The sequence below is a fragment of the Rana temporaria genome, chromosome 7 (assembly GCF_905171775.1).
Source record: "Rana temporaria chromosome 7, aRanTem1.1, whole genome shotgun sequence".
Taxonomy (NCBI): Eukaryota; Metazoa; Chordata; class Amphibia; order Anura; family Ranidae; genus Rana; species Rana temporaria.
The window spans coordinates 154681930-154709215 of record NC_053495.1 but is presented as its reverse complement, the minus strand read 5'-3'; the positions used below and the strand labels follow the sequence as shown (position 1 = coordinate 154709215).

Sequence of the window (27286 nt, the reverse complement as noted above, 5' to 3'; positions counted from 1 at the left end):
ATACGTCATGATTGGCGGTTGTCTTAAATCCTTTTAATTTTATTTGAACTAATTAATTAATTAGTTTTTCTGTATTTATATTTTTATTTATATAGATATATTTTTTACATTTTGGTATCCATGTAGAATTCCCTCTGTCAAGGTTTTTTGCATTATACCACGATATATATATATCTTCTTTCAACTACAGTAATAGTCATATCTATTTGATAGTTGGTTATGCGTTTTTTAATATTTTTTATGGTTTGTCCTCTGTTGCTCAGATATGAGGTTTATCCTGCTTTCCGGGGTATACCGGACCCATTAGAATATAAATGCATCACTCATCCCACGATCAGTATTGCTTACCATTTTTTTTTGTTACATTTTTTTAGTCTCCTTTTTTTCCCCTTGTTTTGCCTTTAATCAATATGGCAGATAGGGGGCTGCCTGGGACGAGTTACCTATGCTTGCTCTGCCTGGTACTATGCAATTAGGCGCTGACAGCCGAGACATGAGCCCTCGCTGGCTCCGCCTATTAACTTCATCATCGTGCCTTGTACCCTTTGCTTTTTGGAGTCAAGTTACCCCGGGACTCTGAGCTATATTGGACCTTTTGCAATTTTTATATGCATTTTATGTGGCGACCATTATTATCACTTTTTTCTGGTCACTTTTTTAAACATACTTTTTTTCCCTTAGTTTTTCCCTTAATCAAAATGGCCGATGGCTGTCTGTCCGGGACGCGTGTCCACTTTGGCTCCGCCTGCTATTTTTTGATTGGATGACGTAGCTGGCTGCTGGGACGTGGCCCACGCTTGCTCCGTCCATTGCTGTGTTATTTAAGCGGTGACGCAAGACGCCTCCTCACACCCCGTGATCAAGTCCTATTGGATGAAACGTTGGGAGGAGGCGTGTTTGACGTCACCGCTTGTGAGGAGCAGTTCCGTACCGGTCGGAACTCTGTTTTTGCTGTTATTCATCTACTAACTTGTAAGTGAGATATTTTATTTATTAAATCTTTTAAACGATATCACACCATTGTGGCCCTCTTTTCTTTGATGGTTGGATCATTGCCCTGAGTGCTTCTCTGAGGATCGCTGGATGTGAAGTTTCCCTTCAGTAGCTGCACAGTCATCTTCCACGATTTCTTTGCTCTTTATTCACATGAATCTGGTAAGGACCAGTGTGTTCTGAGGTGGAGGTTTATGTCACACTGTCCGTTTGCCAGTCACTTGGGGTTGATATTTACCTGTATACCATACAATATCACACTATTGGAGTTTTTTCTTTTTTTGGTTCACTATTGCTGGATCATCGGGTGACTGTTTCTGGCTTTGGATCCGGTTTCCTGTCTAGCCCAGGTTATGGCTATCTGCTTGTTTTGATCCTTTGGATCATTAACTCTGGTAAGGGTCTGCAACACCAGGCATCCTGGACTATTTTGGTTTCTACATTTCTTTGCTGGAACACGTTCTCAAAAGTTGTCTCTACACTGAACTGTTTACCATATCACCTTTTTCACATTTTTATGCACATCTGAAGAAATCCTTTAGACTGTTCATTGGACTTCTTCTTTTGTTATTGTTATTTTTTCACTGGTGATCTGCTTAAGACACAATTTTTCAGCGCAACTCCATCTTTTACCTATATTATTATTGTTTGTATAAACATTTTGAGTTTGCAGCTTTCACTTATTGTATTAGATAAGCACACTTTTTTTTCTTTTATCAATTTTTGGTGTATACATGTTGCCATACACTATACAATCTGATTGTACAATCTCCTTTAGATTTACCAAAATGATATAATAGGAGGACACACCATCTATCCAATCACTCGGTATCCAATCAAGCAGGCCCTTGCACTACATCAGGGGTGTCCTGTGGGCTGCATGTGGCCCCAGGGAGTTTAGCATGCAGCCTGAGCCTTTCTGAAGGGACACTGGGGAAGCCAGGCAAATGCACGTGTGGAGAAATGCTGGGGATGCTGTGAAAACCTATTTGATTGGTGAAGGGTGTGTGCTAATGAGGTCAGCTGGTAAACTCCTTCCTGTGTGTCTCAAATCTATACCAGAGAGTCTCTGAAGCTTTCTAAAAAATATAATAAGGGCTTGGGCAAGGTCCTGTTCTCAAAATCAAAGAAAGCTTCTCTTTTTCTGCAACAAAGTTACATTAATAGTATATTGGTACATAGGGGAGCTGAATTTTAGAAACAAAAAGGTGAACTTAGTTGTTAAGCACTTAAAGACCATGACATAAAACTGGTGCACTCAGAATCTGGTGCAGCTGGGCATGGTAGCCCATCAGCCCATCAGCATTGTGTAACCTGTTGGTGCTGTATAAATCTTGTATAATATAATAATAATAATAATAATAACTTCAGCTTGTTCAATTAAGCTTTGGCAATCAAACCTGGAAGCTGATTGATTTCTATGCAGAGTTGCTCCAGATTTTCACTATTCAGTTTTAGTAAACTCACATACAGTATGCTCCTAAAGCTGTATTAAATGCCAGAACATTTTCTCATGTAATGCGCTCCAAAATATTGTTTATTGGGTAAATAATGTTAACTTATTTTTTTTTATACACATTGGTACATTATTTTGAATTGTGTGTGACTATAACCAAACAACTGTATTTTACCTATGCGTGCCTCTATTTACCGTATTATATGAAAATGTACATGATTGCCTTATGTATTCTTTTAATTACCCATACTGTACATATATAATAATTAAAAATAATATTCTTCAATAGGTAGAAAACCTAATCACACCATTGTGCCTGAACGGTGCCCATGGGGTATGTAAATATAATATAATCTGTAAGTTATATGATCATGGAAAAACATAGGGCCATATTCTCAAACAAGTTACGTAGGCGTATCAACAGATACGCCTACGTAAGTCCGTTTCCTATGTTTAAGTGTATTCTCAAACTGAGATACACTTAAACATGCCTAAGATACAACAGCCTGCGCCGTTGTATCTTAGGCTGCAATATTTACGCTGACCGCTAGGTGGCGGTCAGCGTAGAATATGCAAATGACTAGTCACGCCGATTCTCGAACGTACGCTTGCCCGCCGTAGTGTTTTAACGTCGTTTCCGTAAGCGATACGCGGCGTAAAGATAAAGATGCCCCCTAGGTGGCGTACTCAATGTTAAGTATGGTCGTCGATCCCGCGTCGAAATTTCAAAATTGAACGTCGTTTACGTAAGTCGTCCGTGAATGGCGCTGGACGCCATTTACGTTACAGTCAAAACAAATGACGTCCGTGAGACGTCATTTAGCACAATGCAAGTCGGGTAATTTACCCGACGGAGCATGCGCATTACGATCGGCGCGGGAGCGCGCCTAATTTAAATGATCCACGCCCCCTGCCTGGATCATTTGAATTAGGATGGCTTACAAGGGTGGACTTTACGCGATGCCGCCGCAAGTTCACAGGTAAGTGGTTTGGGAATCCGGCACTTGCCACTTAAACTTGCGGCGGCGTAACGTAAAGTACATACGTTCCGCCGCCTGAAATGTTTGAGAATATGGCCCATAGACTACATCATGTTGCCTATAATAGGGAATGTAAGATGCTTGAATCTTATTGGTTCAATACATTATGGAAAATACACACTTAGGTGAGAAATTTTAGAAAAAGTGACAGCACGAAAAACAAATGTTATGAATGCACAATATTAAAAAATTATAAAACCCAAAGTGCAGTGCTCAAACTATCCAAAAAGCATACCTCCCAACTGTCCCTGATTTTGAGGGACTGTCCCTGATTTGGAGCAATGTCCCTCTGTCCCTCATTCTCCTCATTTGTCCCTCATTTTGGTCTGATCTCTATAGATGTATATAAAATGCACTTTTTATCTATCAAAAAGTGTTTCCCAGTGCTAAACCTTCCATCTGATTTCTAAATTGCTGCATTTTTAAATTCCAAGAGCCAATATAAAGGAATAGTAGTGGTAAAAAAAGCATGTGTGGGTTTAACCAATCATATTTTTTTGTACAATTCTCCTTTAAGGGGGCATGGCAAAGGGTGTGTCCTATGCTTGCATACTTTTGCCGATAGGTGTCCCTCATTTCTATCTCAGAAAGTTGGGAGGTATGAAAAAGCAATCAATAAATCTAATTACAATAAACAGAATCAACTCACAGTAATGTACAGTATGTAGTCCAATTACATGTGATGAAAATAGAAGGGGATAATGGACCACCTGCGAGCCAATCGCTTTTTTATATGTCTCACTGCTTACCCGATAAAAAGTGACCCTCAATTATTGAGAAGTCAAACAGTGCTTGCAAGGTGTACAAATCAATTCACACAAAGACTTCAATGCTCTCTCAGCAACTGTCTGTATAATAAAGCATAACATGTAAAAAAAAATAATAATAGACTTAAAGAGGAGCTCCACCCTATTTAAGACATGAGCTCATTATCACTGCTGCCTGTCACACAAGTTAAAATGGAAGTTTTTTTTTTTTTTAATCGGTACCGTACCTTTGTTTAGACATTGCCTCCTGTCTGGCCAAGCTTCGTTTTTTTTTTGCGGGCCGTGCGTCACTTCCCGTACCCACAGTGTGCCCTGGGAGCTTCCAGTATTCATTGCAGAGCCTTGCTATGAAGTATCGCGGTATTTCAGAAACCCTGAAGTGACACGATCACATAAACAAACTGTGGAGGGCGCGGGATCGCATTCACAGCAACAAGGAAGTAGCTGCTTGTCGGCATCTCCTGCCCACAAGCAAAATGGAATCCGCTCTCCTATCATAATATAACTGTTTATCAGAGACGGAATCGGAAAGCGGGGGACTTAGCACAGCTAACTCGTGAGTAGTTTTATAGTATGCTACAAAGAAATGAATGACCAAAAAAAAACCTTTAGGCAGCTAAATGCCCAGGCCAGGTTTTGCGATTCGGCACTGCGTCGCTTTAACAGACAATTGCGCGGTCGTGCGACGTGGCTCCCAAACAAAATTGGCATCCTTTTTTCCCCACAAATAGAGCTTTCTTTTGGTGGTATTTGATCACCTCTGCGTTTTTTTGCGCTATAAACAAAAATAGAGCGACAATTTTGAAAAAAATGCAATATTTTTTACTTTTTGCTGTAATAAATATCCCCCAAAAACATATATAACATTTTTTTTTCCTCAGTTTAGGCCGATACGTATTCTTCTACCTATTTTTGGTAAAAAAAAATCGCAATAAGCGTTTATCGATTGGTTTGCGCAAAATTTATAGCGTTTACAAAATAGGGGATATTTTTATTGCATTTTTATAAAAAAAATGTTTTACTACTAATGGCGGCGATCAGCGATTTTTTTTTTCGTGACTGCGACATTATGGCGGATACTTCGGACAATTTTGACAAATTTTTGAGACCATTGTCATTTTTACAGCAAAAAATGCATTTAAATTGCATTGTTTATTGTGAAAATGACAGTTGCAGTTTGGGAGTTAACCACAGGGGGCGCTGAACGTGTTAGGCTTCACCTAGTGTGTGTTTACAACAGTAGGGGGGTGTGGCTGTAGGTCTGATGTCATCGATTGTGTCTCCCCTATAAAGGGGATGACACGATCGATGCGCCGCCACAGTGAAGCACGGGGAAGCTGTGTTTACATACGGCTCTCCCCGTTCTTCAGCTCCGGGGAGCGATCGCGACGGAGCGCTTATAAACGAATAGCCGCGCCGTCTTCCCGGATCGCTCCCCGAGGTAAGCCGCCCGCCGCGGAGGGGGTCCCGATTGGACCCCCGACCCGCGGAAAGGCAAGGACGTATATATACGCCCATCTGCCTGTTTTTTTTGCGGACGTAAATAGTCGTGCGGCGGCCGTTAAGTGGTTAATGTCCAGAAACAAAGTACATTAGTTAAGGCCACTTTCACACGGGCTGCCTGAGCAAGTCCGCCTGTCAGTTTTCAGGCAGACCTGATTGGACCCTCCCAGTTTCCTCTATGAAGCGGCAGATGTAATGTCCGCTGACACCCGCCGACATCCGATCCAATCATGTCCACCAAAAACAGACAGATGGTGGTTCGTTCAGCGGATTGAATTGCATAGAAATGGACAGGTGGCCCGTTTCCATCCGACTGCCCCATAGAGAAGAGCGGGATTGTATTCGCTCTGCATATCGGAGCAGACCTGGGCCTGTCATCCACCGGCTCAGCGGGGATCAGCAGAGAAATCCCCCACTGAGCAGGCAGATTCTGCTTAGCAGAGATGCCCATGTGAAAGGGGCCCAAGGCTACACATCAACAGAAGTCTGTGTTTCTCTGTGATATTCCACATGGTAAGACAAAGTGTCCGAAAGAAAAATAAACATAGTGTGGTATGTCCAAAAAACTGATTATAAAGGTTAACCTTCACAAAGTTGTCACTCACATGTGAAATAAAGTACATACAGGCAAACCCTACTTTTAAGTACACAAAGTATGTAAAACGAAAATGTACTTAACCACTTAAGACCCGGACCTTTAGGCTAGGGTGACCAGACATCCCCGGTTTCAGGGGACAGTCCCCGGATTGAGTACACTGTCCCCAGACCAAGTCTGTCCCCAGTTGTGTCCCCGGATTGGATTTGAACAGGGGCTGGGGCAATTTCAAAGACAGTCAGTGCGGAATAAAAAAAAAAAAGAATCGGAATTACACTACCCGCTCCTCCACGCCTAGTAGCTTAGGGGGTGTATTTTTTTCCCTTATATCTGATGATCATGTACTGGTCAGAATGGAGTGAATATTTCTTCAGTTTCGGATGCATGCCCATTCATCTCCGCTCGCATTTTCTTTTGCCTTGGCTCACGTCTCGGCCAGCCGCCTGCCTGTTTATCTTCTTGCCTTCCCTGGCGGAGTGATCTTCCTCCACTCCCCATCCAGTAGTAGCTGGGGCCCGGAGAATGAGACTTGACAGGCTGTGAGGGGGGCGGTGGCGGGCAGAGAGTCCCTGATTGCCGCCATTACTAGTAAAAAATAAATATGTCCCCTGATTTCATTTTAAAGATCTGGTCACCTTACTTTAGGCAGCTAAAGGACCTGGCCAGTTTTTGCGATTCGGCACTGCGTCGCTTTAACTGACAATTGCGCGGTCGTGCGACATCGCTCCCAAACAAAATTGGCGTCCTTTTCCCCCACAAATAGAGCTTTCTTTTGGTGGTATTTGATCACCTCTGCGGTTTTGAAAAAAAAAGCAATATTTTTTGCTATAATAAATATCCCCCAAAAATATCTAAAAAAAATGTTTTCCTCAGTTTAGGCCGATACATATTCTTCTACCTATTTTTGGTAAAATAATATATCGCAATAAGCGTTTATCGATTGGTTTACGCAAAATGTATAGCGTTTACAAAATAGGGGATAGTTTTATTGCATTTATTTTTTTTACTACTAATGGCGGCGATCAGCGTATTTTTTCGTGACTGCGACATTATGGCGGACACTTCGGCCAATTTTGACACGTTTTTGGGACCATTGTCATTTTCACAGCAAAAAAATGCATTAAAAATGCATTGTTTACTGTGAAAATTACAATTGCAGTTTGGGAGTTAACCACAAGGGGGCGCTGAAGGGGGTTAGGTGTGACCTAATTTGTGTTTCTAACTGTAGGGGGGTGTGGCTGTAGGTGTGACATCATTGATTGTGTTTCCCTATAAAAGGGAACACACGATCGATGACGGCGCCACAGTAAAGAACGGGGAAGCTGTGTTTACACACAGCTCTCCCCGTTCTTCAGCTCCGGGGACCGATCGCGGGACTCCAGCGGCGATCGGGTTCGCGGGTCCCGCGGTCACGGAGCTTCGGACCGGATCACGGGCGTGCGCCGCGGGCGCGAGCCCACGACCCACGGCTGGGCACTTAAAGAGGACGTACCTGTACGTGCTTGTGCCCAGCTGTGCCATTCTGCCGACGTATATGTGCAGGGGCGGTCCTTAAGCGGTTAAAGCAAAGCAATACCCTTTTTTACTTCTGGGGGTCAGGGGCTTCACCCCTGTAGACTGGATAAACCCCTACTGATTTTTACCTCCTTCCCCTCTTTCCCATACCCCAACCCTTTTACCCCCCAATAAGAGAGATGACACCTGAGTTTGGAGTAAAACTGGCCATAGCAGCCTTTTTATTAACCACTTGCTTACTGGGCACATATACCCCCCTCCTGCCCAGGTGAAATTTCAGCTTCCGGCACTGCGTCGCTTTAACTGACAATTGCGCAGTCGTGCGACGTGGCTCCTAAACAAAATTGACGTCCTGTTTTCCCCACAAGTAGAGTCTTCTTTTGGTGGTATTTGATCACCTCTGCGGTTTTTATTTATTGCGCTATAAACAAAAAAAGAGTGACAATTTTGAAAAAAAAATTTTTTTTTACTTGTTGCTATAATAAATAGCCCAATTAAAAAAAAAAAAAAAAAATTTCAGTCTAGGCCGATACGTATTCTTCATAAAAAAAAATCGCAATAAGCCACTGGTTTGCGCAAAAGTTATAGCGCCTACAAAATAGGGGACAGAATTTTTATTTATTTGTTATTTTTTTTTACTAGTAATGGCGGCGATCTGCGATTTTTATTGGGACTGCAACATTATGGTGGACACATCGGACACTTTTGACACATTTTTGGCACCATTCACATTTATACTGCGATCAGTGCTATAAATATGCACTAATTACTGTATAAATGTGACTGGCAGGGATGGGGTTAACACTTGGGGGCGAGGAAGGGGTTAAATGTGTACCCTGCATAGTGTTTCTAACTGTGGGGGAAGGGGACTGACTGGGGGAGGTGACCGATCTGTGTCCCTATGAACAAGGGACACAGCATCGGTCTCCTCTCTCCCTGACAGGACGTGGATCTTGTCTGTGTAACCACCGATCGTGGGTGCCTAGTGGACATCGCGGCCGCCAGGCACGCGCATCGGCATCTCAATGATGCAGCAGGCACTCGCGCGCCGGCAGCGCTCGTGCGCCCCCCAGTGGCTGGATACCAGAAGGCCGTATATAGACGGCCTCCCGGAAATAGGGATCCACACTGTGGCCGTACAAAGTCGTATGGCCGGCAGCAAGTGGTTAAAGGGGTTGTAAAGGATTTTTTTTTTTTTCATAATAAGCATCCTTTACCTGAAGACATTCCTCTTTTCACTTCCTCACTGTTTGTTTTTTGCTCAGAAGTTGCTCTATTTCTTCTCTGTTCTGTTCACTTCCTGCTTGTCTGATTGTTACTCACCACCGTGAAGTGAGGCTTTACTGCGATGGTCAGTAACGTGCTCACCCCCTCCTGGGAACTACATCTGTGTGGCAGGACGTTCTCTACATGTTAGAGACTTAAAGTATGTGTGAATTACTGGGCATGCCGCAATGCATACTGGGAAATGTAGTTCTTACATGAACGAGCGCCGCAAACCAGGAAGTGAATGTGAGAACAGAAACTAGAACGCCGGAGGTGATATAGATGAAGGAATTTAATAGGTTTTTACTCATTTTTTAGCAGAATCATTACACTATTCTGTCTGTCTACCTTGCAGGCATTAATTTTAGGCAATTTTTTTTTTTCCTTTACAACTCCTTTAAACAAATTGGGTGACGCGCTCTTGTCACCCAAGAAGCTCCTGCGTTCCCCCAATCGACGAGTGCCTGAGAGTTTTGTGTACCGGCCGGCACATTAGATTCAAGGCAAATCTTAAACTGCATAACTAAGTGCAATTTTAACCTTTTTAAATAAATTTGTTACACATTTAACACACTATGTGGAGCTGTCACTGTTTCTTACATGGTGGGCAATGTTACTGCTGAAATTTCTTGAACAAGATCCAACAGGACCGTATATCCGAAAGTGTGAGATTGGGACCTATTATATGCTGTTTCTGATCCCCTGTAATAAGGAATCGTGAGAATTCGGTAAGAGGCCAATTTTTTAAGTTTGGTGGAGGAGATATCCCGTTTTCCTTTGGACATGTTTACAACCAATCTGTAATGTGGCACAGATGCACGGGTGTTTGACACACTATCTGCTGTTTAACAGACTCTTTGCTGTTAATATTTTGTACTATTAACTCATTCATAGCCAAAGTTCACATTTAGTCAATGTTTTTTTGATCAAAGTGTTTGTTTCGTTTATTTTTTTGTTTTCACTTGTAAATTACCATCACTGGTGTGGGATTTTGAGGTGGCTGCATGCTGCACCCTAGTGGCCATTAGAGGTTGCTCCTAACATAGCAGCCGGCTTTTCACTTATGACTGTAGATCACTCACTTGCATACGCCTGTGTCTACCAAGAAGGGTGGTCAAGGTAGCGCGATTTATATTTTTCTTATGTTTATCTCCTGTAGTTATTGTTTGCATGATAATCGCAGCACCTGGAGGGATTAGACTGTGACTACGTTGCAGTTTATTTTTCCTTTTTTCTCATCTTTTCGGTATTTTTTAGCGCAGTTTCTTTCCATTTTCCATATACGGTTTACTGTAAGGACCTGGATCACCTGCTGGTGGCATTATGCTTCCCAGAGCAAAAGGTTGTAGTTCTGTAGTTCTGGCTGGTGGGAGGGGTTGAAGTATAAAGTATGCAATCATCAAAAGAATACAGATATGGTATATCACAAAAAAAGGTCAATACAAAAAAGCGTAGTATATTTGTTGTCTAATCAGAAGTAAGATCAGTAAGGCAGAACAGATATTATGCATTAAAAAATACCGTATATGGCAGACAGGCCTAGGTAAGAAGGGAGAGGGGGGAAGGGAAGAGGACCACCGACAACACACAGCAAGACAGTTCACATTTGTTAAGCAAGAGATGCATGCAGAATGGCCGCAAAGGCCCTGAAAAACCCATCCAGGGAAGCCATACCTTGGTTGAAGTATAAAGTATGCAATCATCAAAAGAATACAGATATGGTATATCACAAAAAAAGGTCAATACAAAAAAGCGTAGTATATTTGTTGTCTAATCAGAAGTAAGATCAGTAAGGCAGAACAGATATTATGCATTAAAAAATACCGTATATATGGCAGACAGGCCTAGGTAAGAAGGGAGAGGGGGGAAGGGAAGAGGACCACCGACAACACACAGCAAGACAGTTCACATTTGTTAAGCAAGAGATGCATGCAGAATGGCCGCAAAGGCCCTGAAAAACCCATCCAGGGAAGCCATACCTTGTCAAACTTCAAGGGACAGCCATGGCTACTGTATGTTAGTTTGTAGAGGGGCAAGGCAGCATTAACTCTATTTTCCTAGGATTCCATGGTAAGGGGAGTCGGGGGAAGACCACTTGCAAAGAATGCATTTTTTGGCAAAAAAACAAGGATATGAGATAAACAGTTTACCGAGATCTGTGCTCGTCCTCATAAACACCCAACAGGGCTAGTTCAGGTTTCATGGGAACAGACAAATCAAGTCGGACATTCAAATGATCAGAAATCCCAGACTTGAAGGTCGACAGAGCTGGGCAATCCCAAAACATATGGAGGTAGGTACCCAAGTGTGTTCGACACAGGGGAGAGTGTGGATCCCTATCGGGATAAATCCTGGACATATGGACCTGGGTAAAGTAGACCCTGTGAAGAAACGTAATCTGTATTAACCTATCCCCTGCAGAGATTACCAATTTGGGTCCATGGTCTAGGCAGTACACCCAATCCTCCTTATCCAGGGCAGGGATATCTATTTTCCCAGAGTCTATCCTTTTTAGGTGAGTCAGTTGTAAGCAAGGTACAATAGAGTGCAGAGAGAGGCCTCACCAGATCACTACAGGACAGGAGGTACACCACTGGGTCTAGTTGAAGAAGTGAAGGCGTAGGAAACTGCGCCCTGGCCGCATGACGAAGTTGGGCATACCTAAAGTACATCCAGCCAGGGAGGTTATATTGCCTAGAAAGTTGTGAAAATGTCAATAGTGTACCAGCTGGCATAATATCTCTCATAATCTTGACACCGAATCTCGCCCACACCTGAGGGTCCGGGATCGACCTAAAGTGGGGGAGAATAGGGTTCCCCCAGAAAAGCTGGACCGGGACCAGCGATTCGCCCGGAAAAACCGACAACGAGTCACAACCCATACACGTATTGTTGCCCTTTTTAGGGTGGGTAGGTCCTCATAGGTCCTCACCCCCCTGTACGCTAAATTTTGCAGTGCCTGCAAGGAGCCCAGCTGAGCTGCCTCCACACACCTCAGCGTGAGATAGTTTTCCTTCAAACCACCAATAGGCCGTAACCAGCATCGCCACCCAGCAATAGAATAGAATAGAAGTTTGGAAGGGCCAGACCCCCAGGTGTGTTGGTAAATAAAGCGTAGATTTAGTCAAACGAGGAATAGACCCATTCCATATGAAGGAGAGGATACATCTGTCCACATCCTGAAAGAAAGATGCCGAAATCTAAACTGGGCTGTTCCGGAAGAGATAGTTGAATTTGGGTAGAATCGCCATCTTTAAGTTGTTGACACGGCCCAGGAGGTTCAAAAGGAGTCGAGACCAGGACTGGCATCTCTCCTTGAGGAGACGGAGTAGGGGAAATATGTTGAGAATATAGTACTGGGCAGTATCCCTAGCCACCCTAACTCCAAGATACTTAAATTCTGTAACCCAGGTCTAGGGATGAGCTTTGTGTTCAAGTCGAACATCGTATGTTCGACCATTCGTCAAAATACGAACGTTACGGGCCGTTCGCGCCAAATTCGAATGGTGTGTCACGGCCCATAATTCACTGCGGCATCGCAGTGCATTGCTGGCTGATGATGGGCCAAGCATGCACTATAACCCGCATGCTTGGCCAATCACAGCGCGCAAAAAACGGAGAGCCATAATTGGCCAAAGCCAGGATGGCTTTGGCCAATTATGGCTATGGGAGTTTAGTACACGCCCCACACTATAAAAGGCTGCCTGCAGGTCAGTCTTGTGTAGTGTGTTGTGGCGGTGGTTAAAGACAGACAGAGAGAGAGAGACAGTGTCATTTTTTCTAGGTAGATAGAGCTAGTAGGATAGTCAGTTAAAGTTACAGTGTGTAGAGGATATATATGCATCCCAGGTGTTGTACATATATTTATACACTGTATAGTTTAGCTAGATCAGCTATTCCTAATTTACTGGCAGGCAGGTGATTGTGCTAGCTGCAGTATTCTCACGTGGCGTATTGCCTGTGTCCTCTGTAGTTTGCACCTGAAGCTACTTGGTGTGTACTGCACGTGTCCTCTGTAGTTTGCAATCAAAGCTACTTGGTGTGTACTGCACGTGTCTTCTGTAGTTTGCACCTAAAGCTACTTGGTGTGTACTGCCCGTGTCCTCTGCAGTTTGCACCTAAAGCTACTTGGTGTGTACTGCCCGTGTTCTCTGCAGTTTGCACCTAAAGCTACTTGGTGTGTACTGCTAGTGTCCTCTGAAGTTTGCACCTAAAGCTACTTGGTGTGTACTGCACGTGTCCTCTGCAGTTTGCACCTAAAGCTACTTGGTGTGTACTGCCCGTGTCCTCTGCAGTTTGCACCTGAAGCTATGTAGTGTGTGTACTGCCTTTGTCGTCTGCAGTTTGCACCTAAAGCTACGTAGAGTGTGTGTGCTGCCTTTGTCCTCTGCAGTTTGCACCTAAAGCTACTTGGTGTGTACTGCCCGTGTCCTCTGTAGTTTGCACCTAAAGCTACTTGGTGTGTACTGACCGTGTCTTCTGCAGTTTGCACCCAAAGCTACGTAGTGTGTGTACTGCCTTTGTCCTCTGCAGTTTGCACCTAAAGCTACTTGGTGTGTACTGCACGTGTCCTCTGTAGTTTGCACCTAAAGCTACTTGGTGTGTACTGCACGTGTCCTCTGTAGTTTGCACCTAAAGCTACTTGGTGTGTACTGCCCGTGTCCTCTGCAGTTTGCACCCAAAGCTAGGTAGTGTATGTGTGCTGGTGTGTTTGGGGGACAGGAGCCACGCTGGGCCAGAGGTTCTGTCAGCTCTACAGGGGCAGGCTCAGAGGTGGTTGACGCCACGCCAGCTTAGTCCAGGAATGGTGGTTTGCGACAGGGACAATTGACCCATGTGCCCTGTTTTGCTCATGTCTTTAATTTGGTGGTGCAGCGGTTCTTGGTCAGGTACCCGGGCTTACAGGATTTCCTGAAGCAGGCCAGGAACGTCTGTGCGCATTTTCAACATATAATGCCAGTGCTCGGCTGGCAGACCTCCAAAGGGAATACAACCGGCCCAAGAACCGCCTAATATGTGACATGCCCACCAGGTGGAACTCTACGTTGGCCATGCTGCAGCAGCTGCACATGCAGCAGAGGGCCATCAATGAGTATCTGTGCCAATATGGCAGCAGAACTGGGTCAGGGGAGCTTGGTTTTTTTCCCCACGCCAGTGGGCCATGATCAGGGATGCATGCACTGTCCTGTCACCATTTGAATAGGCCACGAGGATAGTGAGCAGTGAGACTGTCCCACTTATTCACATGTTGGAGCACACGCTGCATGGAATAATGGACAGGGCCCTTGAGGCAGAACAGAGGGAGGAAGAGGACTTACTTACCTCTCAAGGCCCCCTTTATCCAGACAGTGTTCCTGCTTGCCCGCCTATCACACATTAAGAGGACGAAGAGGAGGAGGATTGTGTCAGCATGGATGTGGAGCCTAGCACTCAGCATCAGCAGCAGTCTTCAAGGGATCAATTACAGTCCCAAGGAACCCATGGACTTGTACGTGGCTGGGATGAGGTGGCTGTGGATCCTGTCGTCCTCAGTGACCCAGAGTGTGTAGTGTGTGTACTGCACGTGTCCTCTGTAGTTTGTACCTAAAGCTACTTGGTGTGTACTGCACGTGTCCTCTGCAGTTTGCACCTAAAGCTACTTGGTGTGTACTGCCTGTGTCCTCTGCAGTTTGCACCTAAAGCTACGAGGTGTGTGTACTGCCTTTGTCCTCTGCAGGTCATTAGTATGTCTGGAAGGACAACAAGAGAGGCAGAAAGTCACAAGGGCAAGCAGGCTCTGCGTCTAGAGGCAACAGTGCTGGTCGTGCATCCTCATCAGCACGTGGCCGCTGGACACGCTCGTCCTTGTTTTCGGCAGCTGGCCGTGTTGAGCCGCAACATGCCGAAGACTTGGTAGAGTGGATGACCAAGCCGTCCTCATCCTCCTCATCCTCTCTCACCCAGGCTCAGGGTACTTTGTCTGGAAAAGCAGCTGCCAAGGCATCCTCTTCCCTCTGCTCAATGGCATCAGTCACTCCTTCCCTAGCCCCACCATGTCCTCCTGAGGAGTCCCCCGAACTGTTTGACCACAGTGTTGGGTACATGCTGCATGAGGATGCGCAGCGTTTTGAAGGCTCCGATGATGGTACACAGATAGAGGAAGGCAGTAACGTGAGCCCAGAGAGAGGGGGTGCCCAAGAAGAACAGAGGGAGGAAGAGGAGGACTTACTTACCTCTCAAGGCCCCCTTTATCCAGACAGTGTTCCTGCTTGCCCGCCTATCACACAGGAAGAGGACGAGGAGGATTGTGTCAGCATGGAGGTGGAGCCTAGCACTCAGCATCAGCAGCAGTCTTCAAGGGATCAATTACAGTCCAAGGAACCCATGGACTTGTACGTGGCTGGGATGAGGTGGCTGCGGATCCTGTCGTCCTCAGTGACCCAGAGGACTCCGCACCCTGATCCTGCAAAGCCTGTGGAAGGATCCTTGTATTCGTGCTATCAAGGAGAGGGATCATTACTGGCTGGCAACTCTCCTTGATCCACGTTACAAGAATAAGGTTGCGGACCTTATCTTGCCGGCGCAGAGGGACCAGAAGATGAAACATTTTCGGGAGGCCTTGCAGAAGGGTCTGTGCAACGCGTTCCCAGAGACTGGGGGGTTACAAAATCCTGGTCCTGGACAACGTGTTGCTGAGGCTTCGGTCAGTCACAGAAGGAGCGGTGGGGAAGGTGGGCATCTGACCGATGCGTTCAGACAATTTTTTAGTCCGCAGCCCCAAGGTATGACCGGTTCCAGTAACCATCGCCAGCGTCTGTTTTACATGGTGCGGGAAAACCTAGGGGCAAGATCAGACTTGGACACCTTTCCCACCGAAAATCCTCTGGCTTACTGGGTCTTGAGGATGGATCACTGGCCAGAGCTTGCACAGTACGCAATTGAGCTACTGGCTTGTCCTGCATCCAGCGTTCTTTCAGAAAGCACATTCAGTGCTGCTGGAGGCTTTGTAACCGATCACAGGGTGCGCCTCTCCACCGACTCGGTCGCTCGACTGACCTTCATAAAAATGAATCAGGCTTGGATCACCACCAGCTACCAAGCACCTGATGCTGATGTAATTGAGTAATTTTTTTTTAAATGTCAGATCCCTTCAAGACTGCCTATGCTGATTCTGAGTGACTATCCTGTTATGCTGAGTGACTATCCTTTTCCTCCTCAATGATCATGCTGATAGCTTGTAAGAACATTTTTAGTTCTGGGCACCGCCACCAGTGGCAAAGGCCTAATTGTTCTGCCCCTGTTTAACAGGGGCGTGTAATTACAATTTTTGATGCAATACTTTGCAGCAGGCTCATTCCTGCTCTCCAACTAGAGTATCTGTGAGAGGTTGCAGTGTTGTGGCACCAGCACCAGTGCCTAATGCCCCGTACACACCATCACTTTATGTGATGAAAAAAAACGACACTTTCTGTGAAGTAAAAAATGACGTTTTTGAAACTTCAATTTTCAAAGACGAAGTTGCCTACACACCATCGTTTTCTCACAATGATCTTGCAAAGTGAGGTTACGTTCCACCACGTTTTACCATTGAAGCTTGCTTCTGGGCATGCGTGGATGAAAAAACGTCTTAGAAAACGACGTTTTTTGCTACACACGGTCAATTTCTGTGAAGTAAAAAGTGCACTTTTGAAAAACGACACATAAAATTGAAGCATGCTTCAATTTTTTTTGGTCGTTTTTTAGAAGACATAAAACGACGTTTTCCCCCACACACGGTCAATTAAAGTGACGTTTTTAAAAACGTCATTTTTTTTCATCACATAAAGTGATGGTGTGTACGCGGCATAAGGCCCAATTTTTCTGCCCCTGTTTAACAGGGGCGTGTAATTACAATTTTTGATGCAATAAGGTTCCCCTTAAAATCCATACCAGACCCAAAGGGCCTGGTATGGATTGGGGAGGGACCCCCACGCTGTTTTTTCCCACATTTTTCTATTGCTGGCAGTTTTTTTTTTTCATTCAGCTATTAGAGAGGAAGCCTGTTGACATCTGACTCACTTGTTAAGGACTGGCTTCCTGATCTGCTCCTTAACAAAAAACTATTCATTTTAGAATGTACTGTGTAGACCAAACATCCCACTGAGCACCCTGAAAATTTGTCTCTGCACTGATTCTGCAAACATGCAATGTTCTGGATGAACTTTTGCTCGGCCTGAACCATTGTGCTTGCCAGATCATTAAAAAGTAGTGCAGCACTAGTACTTGTACACTGCTAATTATGTGTTTCTAGCACTTCAGCAACTTGGGGTAGAGTGCTCCTGATCTTATTAGAGACCACTTCACCATCGCCCAAGCCAGCTGTCAGTGTGCTTTCTACACCCTTACTGGTTTCTACAGCTTTCTACAGGTTCATATTTTGAGCCTGATTATGACAGTGAGGCATCCCCTTTGATCTGTCATGCTCAGATTCCTAAACCCTTCCTCACTAGTGAAACTTTTTAGAGACATTTTGAGCACTAAACTATTTACAGGTACCTAGTGGCAACTATGGGAAACAGAGCTCCTGGCTAGCAATCAGGCCTTATCTTCCTAACACTGTGGTTTTGTGCAATGCATCAGAAAAATGATACTGACACTGCACTTGGGGGGGGGGGGGGGGCTAAATGCAAGTAAGTGCTGGCAGTGATCAGTGCTAATCCTGCTAACACTGCATTTATGTCGACACCATACTATTGGGGTCAATGACTGTGACCAAGATAGTGATCTATTCAGACACAATACTAGTATTTTTGGTGATCAGTGACTTAGACTTAGTGTGACTGTGATAGTGTGGCAGGCAATCTGCCACTAGCTGATCCTAGCTGAGAGGAGCACTAACTGATTAATTGACTCTGACACTATCTGAAATCGCAAGTGACACAAATGCAGTGATCAATGAGTAAATACTATACACTGTAGTAATGAAACTGGTGATAGGGCGATCAAAGGGTTACATGTGCCTAACTAGATGTTTGCAAGTGTAAATGTGCTGCTTCTTTTCACACAGGTCCTGGCTTTTTTCTCTCTCTGAACTGAAAGGCCTCAGGTTAAAAAATAACCGACCAGAACCTGTGTTTGTGTTTACAACTGAGTGGCTACAACTGATCAGCATGTTCATTCATTCATAATCATTGGCCAGAACCTGCTGGCAGACTTGTATTGTAGTGAATCATAGCACAGGTCAGCAGGGGTGCACTCCAAACCGGAAAGCTAGCCAGCATTGTCTATTTACCTTGCTGAGCTTGCAATAATTCACACAGATAGGTGCAGTGTAGTATTGAAGTAATGTAGCAACAGTTCACAACAGACCTGGTGGGAAGGCTACCCAGTTGGGTGCACTCACGGTTTCCAGCAATGTGAAAGGAGCACATATGAGCCGGACTGACAGGGTCTGTTTACAGGGGCAGAATGTGGCCTGGCCATCATGTGCCCGATTGGGAAAGTGTCCAGAAAAGATGCGACCCTATGCTTTCCCTCCTCGTCAGGAACCTTTCCTTAATGCTAGTACTGTCCCTAATTGGCAGGGTACCTGTCCCTACTCAACTCTCAAATGTGTACCAAAACTGGGAGCTAGGGCCTTAAATAGGCTCTGTCTGACCCAAGATGGCTACCAGACTCACATGGGATGGCATCATCCATTTGGACAGCCTTCCCAAAAGAGTTGAAGTTGAAATAGCTGAAAAGGGTGGGCCAACTTAATATTGAACCCTACGGAACAAGACTGGGATGCCATTAAAAATTGTGTGTAAAGGCAGGCGTCCCAATACTTTTGGTAATATAGTGAATATATGTATATTTAGTGTATATATTCATATATACAGTATACAACATAGGTGATTCCCTTACTGTGTTACCAGTGTAAACAAAAATTTCCCAGGCATAATGAGTCTGCTACATCTGCTATTATTTGTGCTTATCAAATGTAAATGGATGTAAATTAATTTGTAAACTGTTGTGCTTCGTTTCAGAAACTTCCTCAAGATGTAGTAACTGATTTGGGGGACCTTCACACTATGGTAATAAGTACTATCTGAGATTATTTGTAATGTAACACTCTTTATATATTTTTTTATTATGCAAGCTCTGTGATAACCTAAGCCAGGGGTGCCCAACCTTTTGAATAGCGATGGCCACTTAAGCAACTTGCTAACCAGTCGTGGGCCATAATGAGCGGAGCGTGAGAATGACAGGTCATGGCTACTCTATGGGCCCTCTGATCTGCCCAGATGGAAGGGGACGAATTCCCTTCTGTTTTTTGGATTGGAGGTAGGTGAGCGTAAATGGCCATCTGTTGCTCTATAGAGGTGAATTGAGGGTCCCATTTGGTCGGGCTGATCATGTGAAAAGGGCCTAAGACTTTCAACTGATGTGCTGCAGTTTACCCACACCACGGGTGCAGCGTAGTGCACCTGTGTCTATTCTGTGGGTTAGCTGAACTTTGCCATAGACTCCTTCTGTGGCAAAGCCGCCGCTGTAGAGGAAACATCAGCTTATGGGCTCTGGTCCGCAGCTACTTTCTTCCTCTACCACTAGCTTTATTCACAACACTGATGCTGTGGTAAGGCAGATCGGCAACCTGTGATCTGGGCTTGCCAACCCACTATTCCAGAGCAAGAGGTCGCGGGCCACATCAGAGGTCTCCGTGGGCCACATGTGGCCACTGGTTGGCCACCCCTGACCTAAGCCTTTCAACATAACCTGTGGATTGATTTTGTTTCGGTAGATTATGTTTCTGCCCTAATCTTGCAGATTAGGGTGGTTACAATATCTATGTGTGTTCCTGCCACCCCTATTGCATTTTGTAAAGCAAAAAAAAAAAAATCTAAACTCAATGGAGGAGGGGGGTCAACCCATATACAAAACAACACCAAGAATCACAAAGGACACATTAGAAGCAGTTCCCAGCAACACAATCACGTAAAGCTTTCCAACCACATCCTTTACAGAATATAGGGATATATTAGGTGAGTCAATTATCTAATAACTTTCTAGCATCCACATAAAATGGAAAACAAAAATAGAGACTATAGCCCTGCATTACTTACAGAGTAATGATGTTGCTACACAAAATACAACAGGAATGATCCACCAGATTCTCCATTTAAAGCCAGAAAAATCCAATTGTAAATTGTGTTAGTAAGCATTTGTGTTCAGACTTACAAGACTGTTTCAATAGTGTGTGTGTGTGTGTGTGTGTGTTAATTAAATTGGACTTAGAAGGTCCACATAAGAAACACACATTTTTCCTATCTAGGGTAACATCAGTGCTGGAGAGCTGGTACCATTTGAATATCCTAGTGATAATATTTATCTAGTGATAATCATAGAGGTAGTCTTCACCTAGTGATAAGTAGGGATGAGCTTAATCTTCGAGTCGAACAGTGAACAATTTGGGGTGCTCATTTAAAAGGTTAATATGCAAGTTATTGTCATAAAGTGTATCAATGCAAAAAAAGTTTTAAAATGGCAGTTTTTTCGGTAGCAGTGATTTTAATACGTACCTTGGGGATGTCTATAGTATGCCTGTAAAGTATCTCATTTTTCCCGTGCCTAGAAAAGTTCCTGTACAAAACAAAATTTCTAAAGGGGGGAAAAAGTCTTTAAAACTACTCACGGCTATAATGAATTGCCGTTTGGGACAAGTCTTTTATTAAAAAGAAAAAAAGGTTCCAATGATTTAATCCACTCTCGAGCGATACGGAAGAAAAAGAACGATACCACCCCACGCCATTTTTTTATATTTTGGTGCAGGGTTCCCATGCTGTTTTTTTTTTCAATTACTTTTATCTGTATTGCCAGGAACCCGACAATTCTTTATAGCCGCGAGTAGTTTTGAATGAATTTGTTCCTTTTAGAAATGTTATTTTGTGCAGGGACTTTTCTAAGCACAGGAAACATGTGCTATGTCATCATGGATATGCAACAAAGTCTGTCTGCTTACCTGATCTCCATGTGTTCATTAAAGGCCTGACCCTGTTCTGGTTTCCCTTTTTATCACTTCCTGTATGGCCCCACCCAGGCCAATTCCAGGAAGTCTATATTAACCGTTGCTCTACAGGTCTGCAGTGCTGTTCAACAGTGTTCCTTTGCTTAGTTCCTGTCTGCATTTTTTTGCTGCGAACTGAACCGGGGGGGTGTTTAACACTAGTGATAAAAAGCATGTTTTAAATTCTGTTTCAAAAGTATTATTAGTATCATATTATTAGTTTTACGAACCCAATGAGCACTGTGCTGGATAACCTATTCATTTTATTTTCTATTTTATAGTTAAACAACACAAAGAAAACTGAGGCGGCTTCTAAAGTCACACATGTCCTGGTAAGAACCTTTTATAATGTCATAAATAGCGATGAGCCCGATGTTCGAGTAGACCGTAAGTTTGACTTAAACATTAGGGGCTAGATTCACAAAGAGTTACGCCGGCGTATCAGTAGATACGCCGACGTAACTCGGAACCTAAGCCGTCGTATGTTTAAGTGTATGCTCAAACTGAGATACACTTAAACCTAGCTAAGATACGATGGCCTGCGCCGTCGTATCTTAGGGTGCAATATTTCCGCGGGCTGCTAGGTGGCGCTTCCGTTGAGTTTGGCGTAGAATATGCAAATGACTAGATACGCCGATTCACAAACGTACGCTTGCCCGTCGCAGTAAATATACGCCGTTTCCGTAAGAGGTACGCCAGCGTAAAGATAAAGCTGCCCCCTAGGTGGCCTAGTCAATGTAAAGTATGGCCGTCGTTCCCACTTCGAAATTTGAAAAATTTACGTTGTTTGCGTAAGTCGTCCGTGAATGGGGCTGGACGTAATTTACGTTCACGTCGAAACCAATACGTCCTTGCGGCGTACTTTGGAGCAATGCACACTGGGATATGTCCACAGACGGCGCATGCGCCGTTCGTAAAAAAAGTCAATCACGTTGGGTTACGAGTAAATTACATAAAACACACCCCCCTCATCCTCATTTGAATTAGGCGCGCTTAGGCCGGCCCATTTACGATACGCCGCCGTAACTTAGGAGGCAAGTGCTTTGTGAATACAGCACTTGCCTCTCTGACTTACGACGGCGTAGCTTAAATACGATACGCTACGCCGCCTCAAAGATGCGCCCATCTACCTGAATCTAGCTATGTGTGTTTGCCCGTTTGCCAAATTTAGAACACTATGGGGCATTTGCGGGAAATTCAAGCACCCGCGAAATGCCCCATAATGCACTGCGGGATCGCAGTGCATTGACGGCTGCCGATTGGCCAAAGCATGCACCTGACCTGCATGCTTTGGCCAATCACACCGTTCTCTGCTGTGAGAGCCATAATTGGCCAAAGGCAGGGTGCTAAGTCCACGCCCCACACTATGTAAGGCTGCTTACATAGAGGCCGTACATAGCGTAATGAATGAGAGCAGCAAAATGAAATTTCTAAAGGAAATTTTTTTTATTTAAAACTGCCTGCGGCTGTAATATATTGTCAAAATGTGAAAAAAAAGCCCTTCAGGTCTGGTATGGATTTTAAGGGGAACTCCACACCAAAATAAAAAAAAAATGCCATGGGGTCCCCCCGCAATATCCATGCCAGACCCTTAGCCAAGCACGCAACCTGGCAGCCTCCAGGAAAAGGATGGGAATGAGAGAGCGCCCCCCTCCTGAACCATAATAGGCCACATGCCCTCAACATGGGCAGCATGCTTTGGGGGTTCCCCCCAAAATACCTTGTCCCCATGTGGACAAGTGCCTCTTCCCCACAACCCTTGCCTGGTGGTTGTGGGGGTCTGCGGGCGAGGGGCTTATCGGAAACTGGAAGTCGCCCTACTCATTCACCAAAAAAAGTGTCAAAAAAGTAAAAATGTCAGGAGATAGTTTTGGACTATTTCTTTATTAAAAATAAAAAAAGATCCCGCAATGTTCTTCCATCTTCAAACACTCTGCCACCATGGGAGGCATCCTGCCGACTGCAGACTTCTCGTGATAACAGCTGTTCTATAGCTGAGGGCGGGGCCACCCAGTGACGTAAATGGGTGACCCCGCCCCCTCTAAATAACCACATGATGTCAGAGGGGGTAGGGTTCACCCATTTACAACACTGGATGGACCCTCAGCTATATAACAGCTGTCATTGTGAAAAACCTGCAGTCGGTGGGACGCCTCCCATGGAGGCAGAGTTGTTATTTGTTTTTTTTCTTGGACCGTCCGCATTGTGATTAAAGATGGATTTACATCGCTGGACACTTTTTTTTTTCTTAAGGACTTTTCAATAAATGTCTCCTGTCATTTCTAATTTTACACTTTTTTTTTGGTGAATGAATAGGGGTACAATGTACCCGATACCCATTTACATGGGGGATGGTGGGATCAAGGGGGCTTCCAGATTCCGGTAAGCCCCTCACCCGCAGACCTCCACAACCACTGGGCAAGGGTTGTGGGGAAGAGGCCCTTGTCCCCATCAACATGGGGTCAATGTGTTTTGGGGGGGACCCCAAAGCACCCTCCCCATGTTGAGGGCATGTTGCCTGGTACAGTTCAGGGGAGGCAATCTCCTGCCCCCCTTTTCATGTGGGCTGCCAGGTTGCATGCTTGGATAAGGGTCTGGCATGAATTTTGGGGGGACCCCTACGTCATATTTTTTTGCGTAGGGTTCCCCTTAAAATCCATACCAGACCTGAAGGGCCTGTTGTGGATTTTGGGAGGAACCCCCATGCCATTTTTTTTTTATTTGGTGCAGGGTTCCCCTTAATATCCATACCAGGCCTGAAGGGCCTAGTAATGGACTGGGGGGAACCCACGCACATTTTTTGAACAATTTCTATCTATATTGCTGGGATCTGGCAATACATTACAGCCGCAAGCAGTTTTTGAAATTTTTTCCTTTAGAAATGTAATTTTGATTTGGTACTGTTATGAACATGGGAAAAATGCGCTACTTTACAGGCAGACTAAGGAGACCCCCAGGTATAATATTTAAAGGAATATTACATTTTTTGTTTCACTTTAAGCTTTATTAAAATCACTGCTCCTGAAAAATGTCAGTTTTTAAAACTTTTTTTGCATTGATACATGTCTCCTGGGTCCCCAAGCACTTTTTATGTCAATAACTTGCATAAAAGCCTTTAAAATGATCACTTTTGATTTTTCATGTTCGTGTCCCATAGACTTTAATGATGTTTGTTAAAATATTTTGCCTGTTCGCATGTTCTGCTGCAAACCAAAATGGGGGGTGTTCGGCTCATCCCTAGTCATAAAGAAGTAAGCATGTGCACAGTGTCATGCAGTATTGTCATGTATGGCAACCAATCATCAATCAACTCTTATTTGACAGGAATAGCCTGAAATCTGATTGGTTACTAGGGTTTATTGCATTTTGTACAAGGCTCCACAGCCCCTATAAAATCTGAATATTTGTTATAAAGTATTCTAAAAAAGTTTTAAGTTTTGATATAAAATAGCAATCCAGTAGAATGTATCCAGGCATTTCTGACATCAGTAAAAACATGTCTTATTGGCTACTATATGTTTCTTCACATTGCTAAAATGTTATTTTCTGGCAGCTCCATGTCAGCACACACATGGGTACGGGCCCAGCCCACCTGCCCAATTATAGAACGTTTAACTCATAAATTTGAGTCAGCTGAGCCAGCACCACATTCTTCTTTTTTCCTCTTTACAGTGATAGCAGGAGCAATCAGTGCCTACCCTGCTGAGTTAAATCCCTGGCTGTCCATCCATGTTTGCCTGGATGCAGTCCCCACTGAGTGTTTCTAAAATGGAGCTGGGTGCAGGACCCCCGCTTCCAGGGTCTTTGTTGTGTGGCTGGGTAAATCCTGACTGTGCGGAGGGTTGGCATGACTTTTCCATTGCAGAAGGAACAAGGATCCTGGCTTCCTACTCTGTGTAGATTGCCATTGGACTAGTCTGAATCATGTGACTACAAGTCCACCAAAAACAGATGCTGTTGAGATGTCAGGTCAGCTGTTTGCTCTCTCTCAAGCTCTATGGACGTTGTGGTGTTCTGCACTGCCACCTGCTGCCCAAGCCTACTACTGTGGCTGGAAGGTATTTTCCATGCACGTAATTGCTTATGAATGCCTGGAAGGAGTTTTGCCTTAGCACTTAGCATGACATCAGGGGAGGGCAGGCAGCCTTAGGCCTGGGAGACAAGTCGAGTCAAGTGGCCCATTGAACCGCCGAATCAGCTCACCATCCATGGCCCATCTGGTTTTTCAATGCAGCCTCACCAGTGCCCATCAGTGCAGCCATCTCCAGTGCCCATCAATGCAGACTGATCACTGGGACAGGTTACATGGGGTGTATGGGGGGAGATGGGGGTTAGCTAGGGGTGTCAGGGTCTCTCATCTCAGTGATCTTAGCTCAGCAGGTCCTTGCACGCCATGGCCTCCTGGGGGGGGGGGTAATGCTTCTGGTCCTGGGGTCAAGTTGCAGCCAGCGCCCAGCCCTGCAGCCCTGTGTCCCGACTCCCTGGCATGCCCTGCCTCTGCCTGCTTCCAATAATCCAGTCCCAGGGAGTTGTAGTTTCGTCTGCGCTGCTCTGTTTTCCACCCACCCAGAGCTTGAGCGTGTACTACAACTCCTGGAATGCAACAGCTAGTGGTCGGCCTGATTTCCAAGACCAGAATAAAAAATAAAATGGTAGCGGGCATTTTGAACATAAGTTAGGGCGGCCTAGGAGGCAATTGCCACCCTGCCCCCTGGCCCAGCCCTTCCCTGCATGACGTTAACCTGACTTTTACTACAGAATGCCAAATTAAGAGTCAACCCCCTCCAAAAGATCAGCATATACATAGAAGGTATGGTGATTGCTCAATATATATATTTAATATAGATCAAGGAAAGGCATCCTTCCAGTCACAATGTATCCCATCTCTCCGATTCTCCTTCGTTAAGCTTCAGCCACCTCAGGAGCATGATAAGTGTGATCATTACTCACAGCCACAACCAAGGGGATGCAAATGTGGTCCTTCCTGGCCAATTGCTTGTAAAACTTGCTTATTGGAGGCCACTTGGGAGAGGGAGGCAGACAAATCAAAAATATTGTCATTAATAAAACAAATGTTTCAGGACACCTTGGAGGCATATGCTAATCAAAGACACCCTGCAGTGCAAAGGATGGCCTCCGCTTCCTAGAATGCAACCCGTGTTGAAGGCACCAACACCTCCAGAAGCTTACGCCCCTGGCTTTGATCCGGGAGAAACTTCAGATCAATATGTAGATCAGGGTGCAGGTTTGACTTCACCGAGGTGAATGATTTTATGAGGGTGGTCAGACGTGCCTTAGTATGGAAGGACGAGCTGGAGGCTCACCCCAAATAGAAGAAATATTTCAACCATATCAGGAAAACAGTTGCCTTTGTAATTTCATGGTAGACCTCAGAGATACATCAAGGGGAAAATGGACCCCAGATAAATAACAAATTTGGTTTTACCAACTGTTTGTCCAAATGTTATTCTTTCAGGAAAAAATACCTCAAGTACGGGGACAAGCAGCCAATTGTTGAGGTTGGCAAAGCATGTGACCCTGCCTCTAGAAGATGGGGTATCATTTAGGGATACCATAGACAAGGAGCTGACCTTGACCCCAAAAGATTTAAGTATTAGCCAGTGAGGCATGCGGGCCTGCAATGGCATTTGGTGCCAGTGGTAAGCCATGGAAGTGTGGATGAATAGCTTGGGCCCAACTGCGGGAAGCTTCTAAGTCGGTTGACGGTTTTCTCACCTGGTCCCTTCCAGTAGGGGCCAGTCTGCTCTGGTTTTAAAGAGTATGGACCAACGTAAGGGAGAAGTGGGTCTTGCGCACCATATCCAAGGACTCCCAGTGCATTCCAACGAAGATGACAATTTTGGGCCGTGAAGAGGGAGATGTTTCCCTGCTATATAAACACATTCCTGTTCCAGGAAGCATTCATCCAAGTGCCTCATCAGGAACACTTCCTACCTGTCCAAGTGGCCCTGCCAAGTGAGCAATATAGCGTCCACCATCCTGGAGATGGGAGCTGCCTTTCAAGCCCTTTTTCACCTTTCAAGTTACAATTCAGGGATGTTTAGTCAATTCTTCTCCATCTGCAGGCAGCCTATGTTCCTGGTCGCTCGGATCTCGAGGCAGACTATTTGTCAAGACACCAGTTAT

The 27286-nt window shown here is 44.8% G+C and overlaps 1 protein-coding gene across 3 annotated transcripts in view; it reads left to right on the top strand.

Moving 5' to 3' along the window:
* LOC120945788 overlaps positions 1-27286 on the top strand; it is a 95916-nt gene that overhangs the window by 56774 nt on the left and 11856 nt on the right. For all 3 annotated transcript variants that reach the window (XM_040360193.1, XM_040360191.1, XM_040360190.1), the window contains 3 exons: positions 2739-2783; positions 19122-19169; positions 21421-21471. In XM_040360193.1, coding sequence (XP_040216127.1) covers positions 2739-2783; positions 19122-19169; positions 21421-21471 — 144 coding nt within the window. The remainder of the gene's footprint in view (positions 1-2738; positions 2784-19121; positions 19170-21420; positions 21472-27286) is intronic.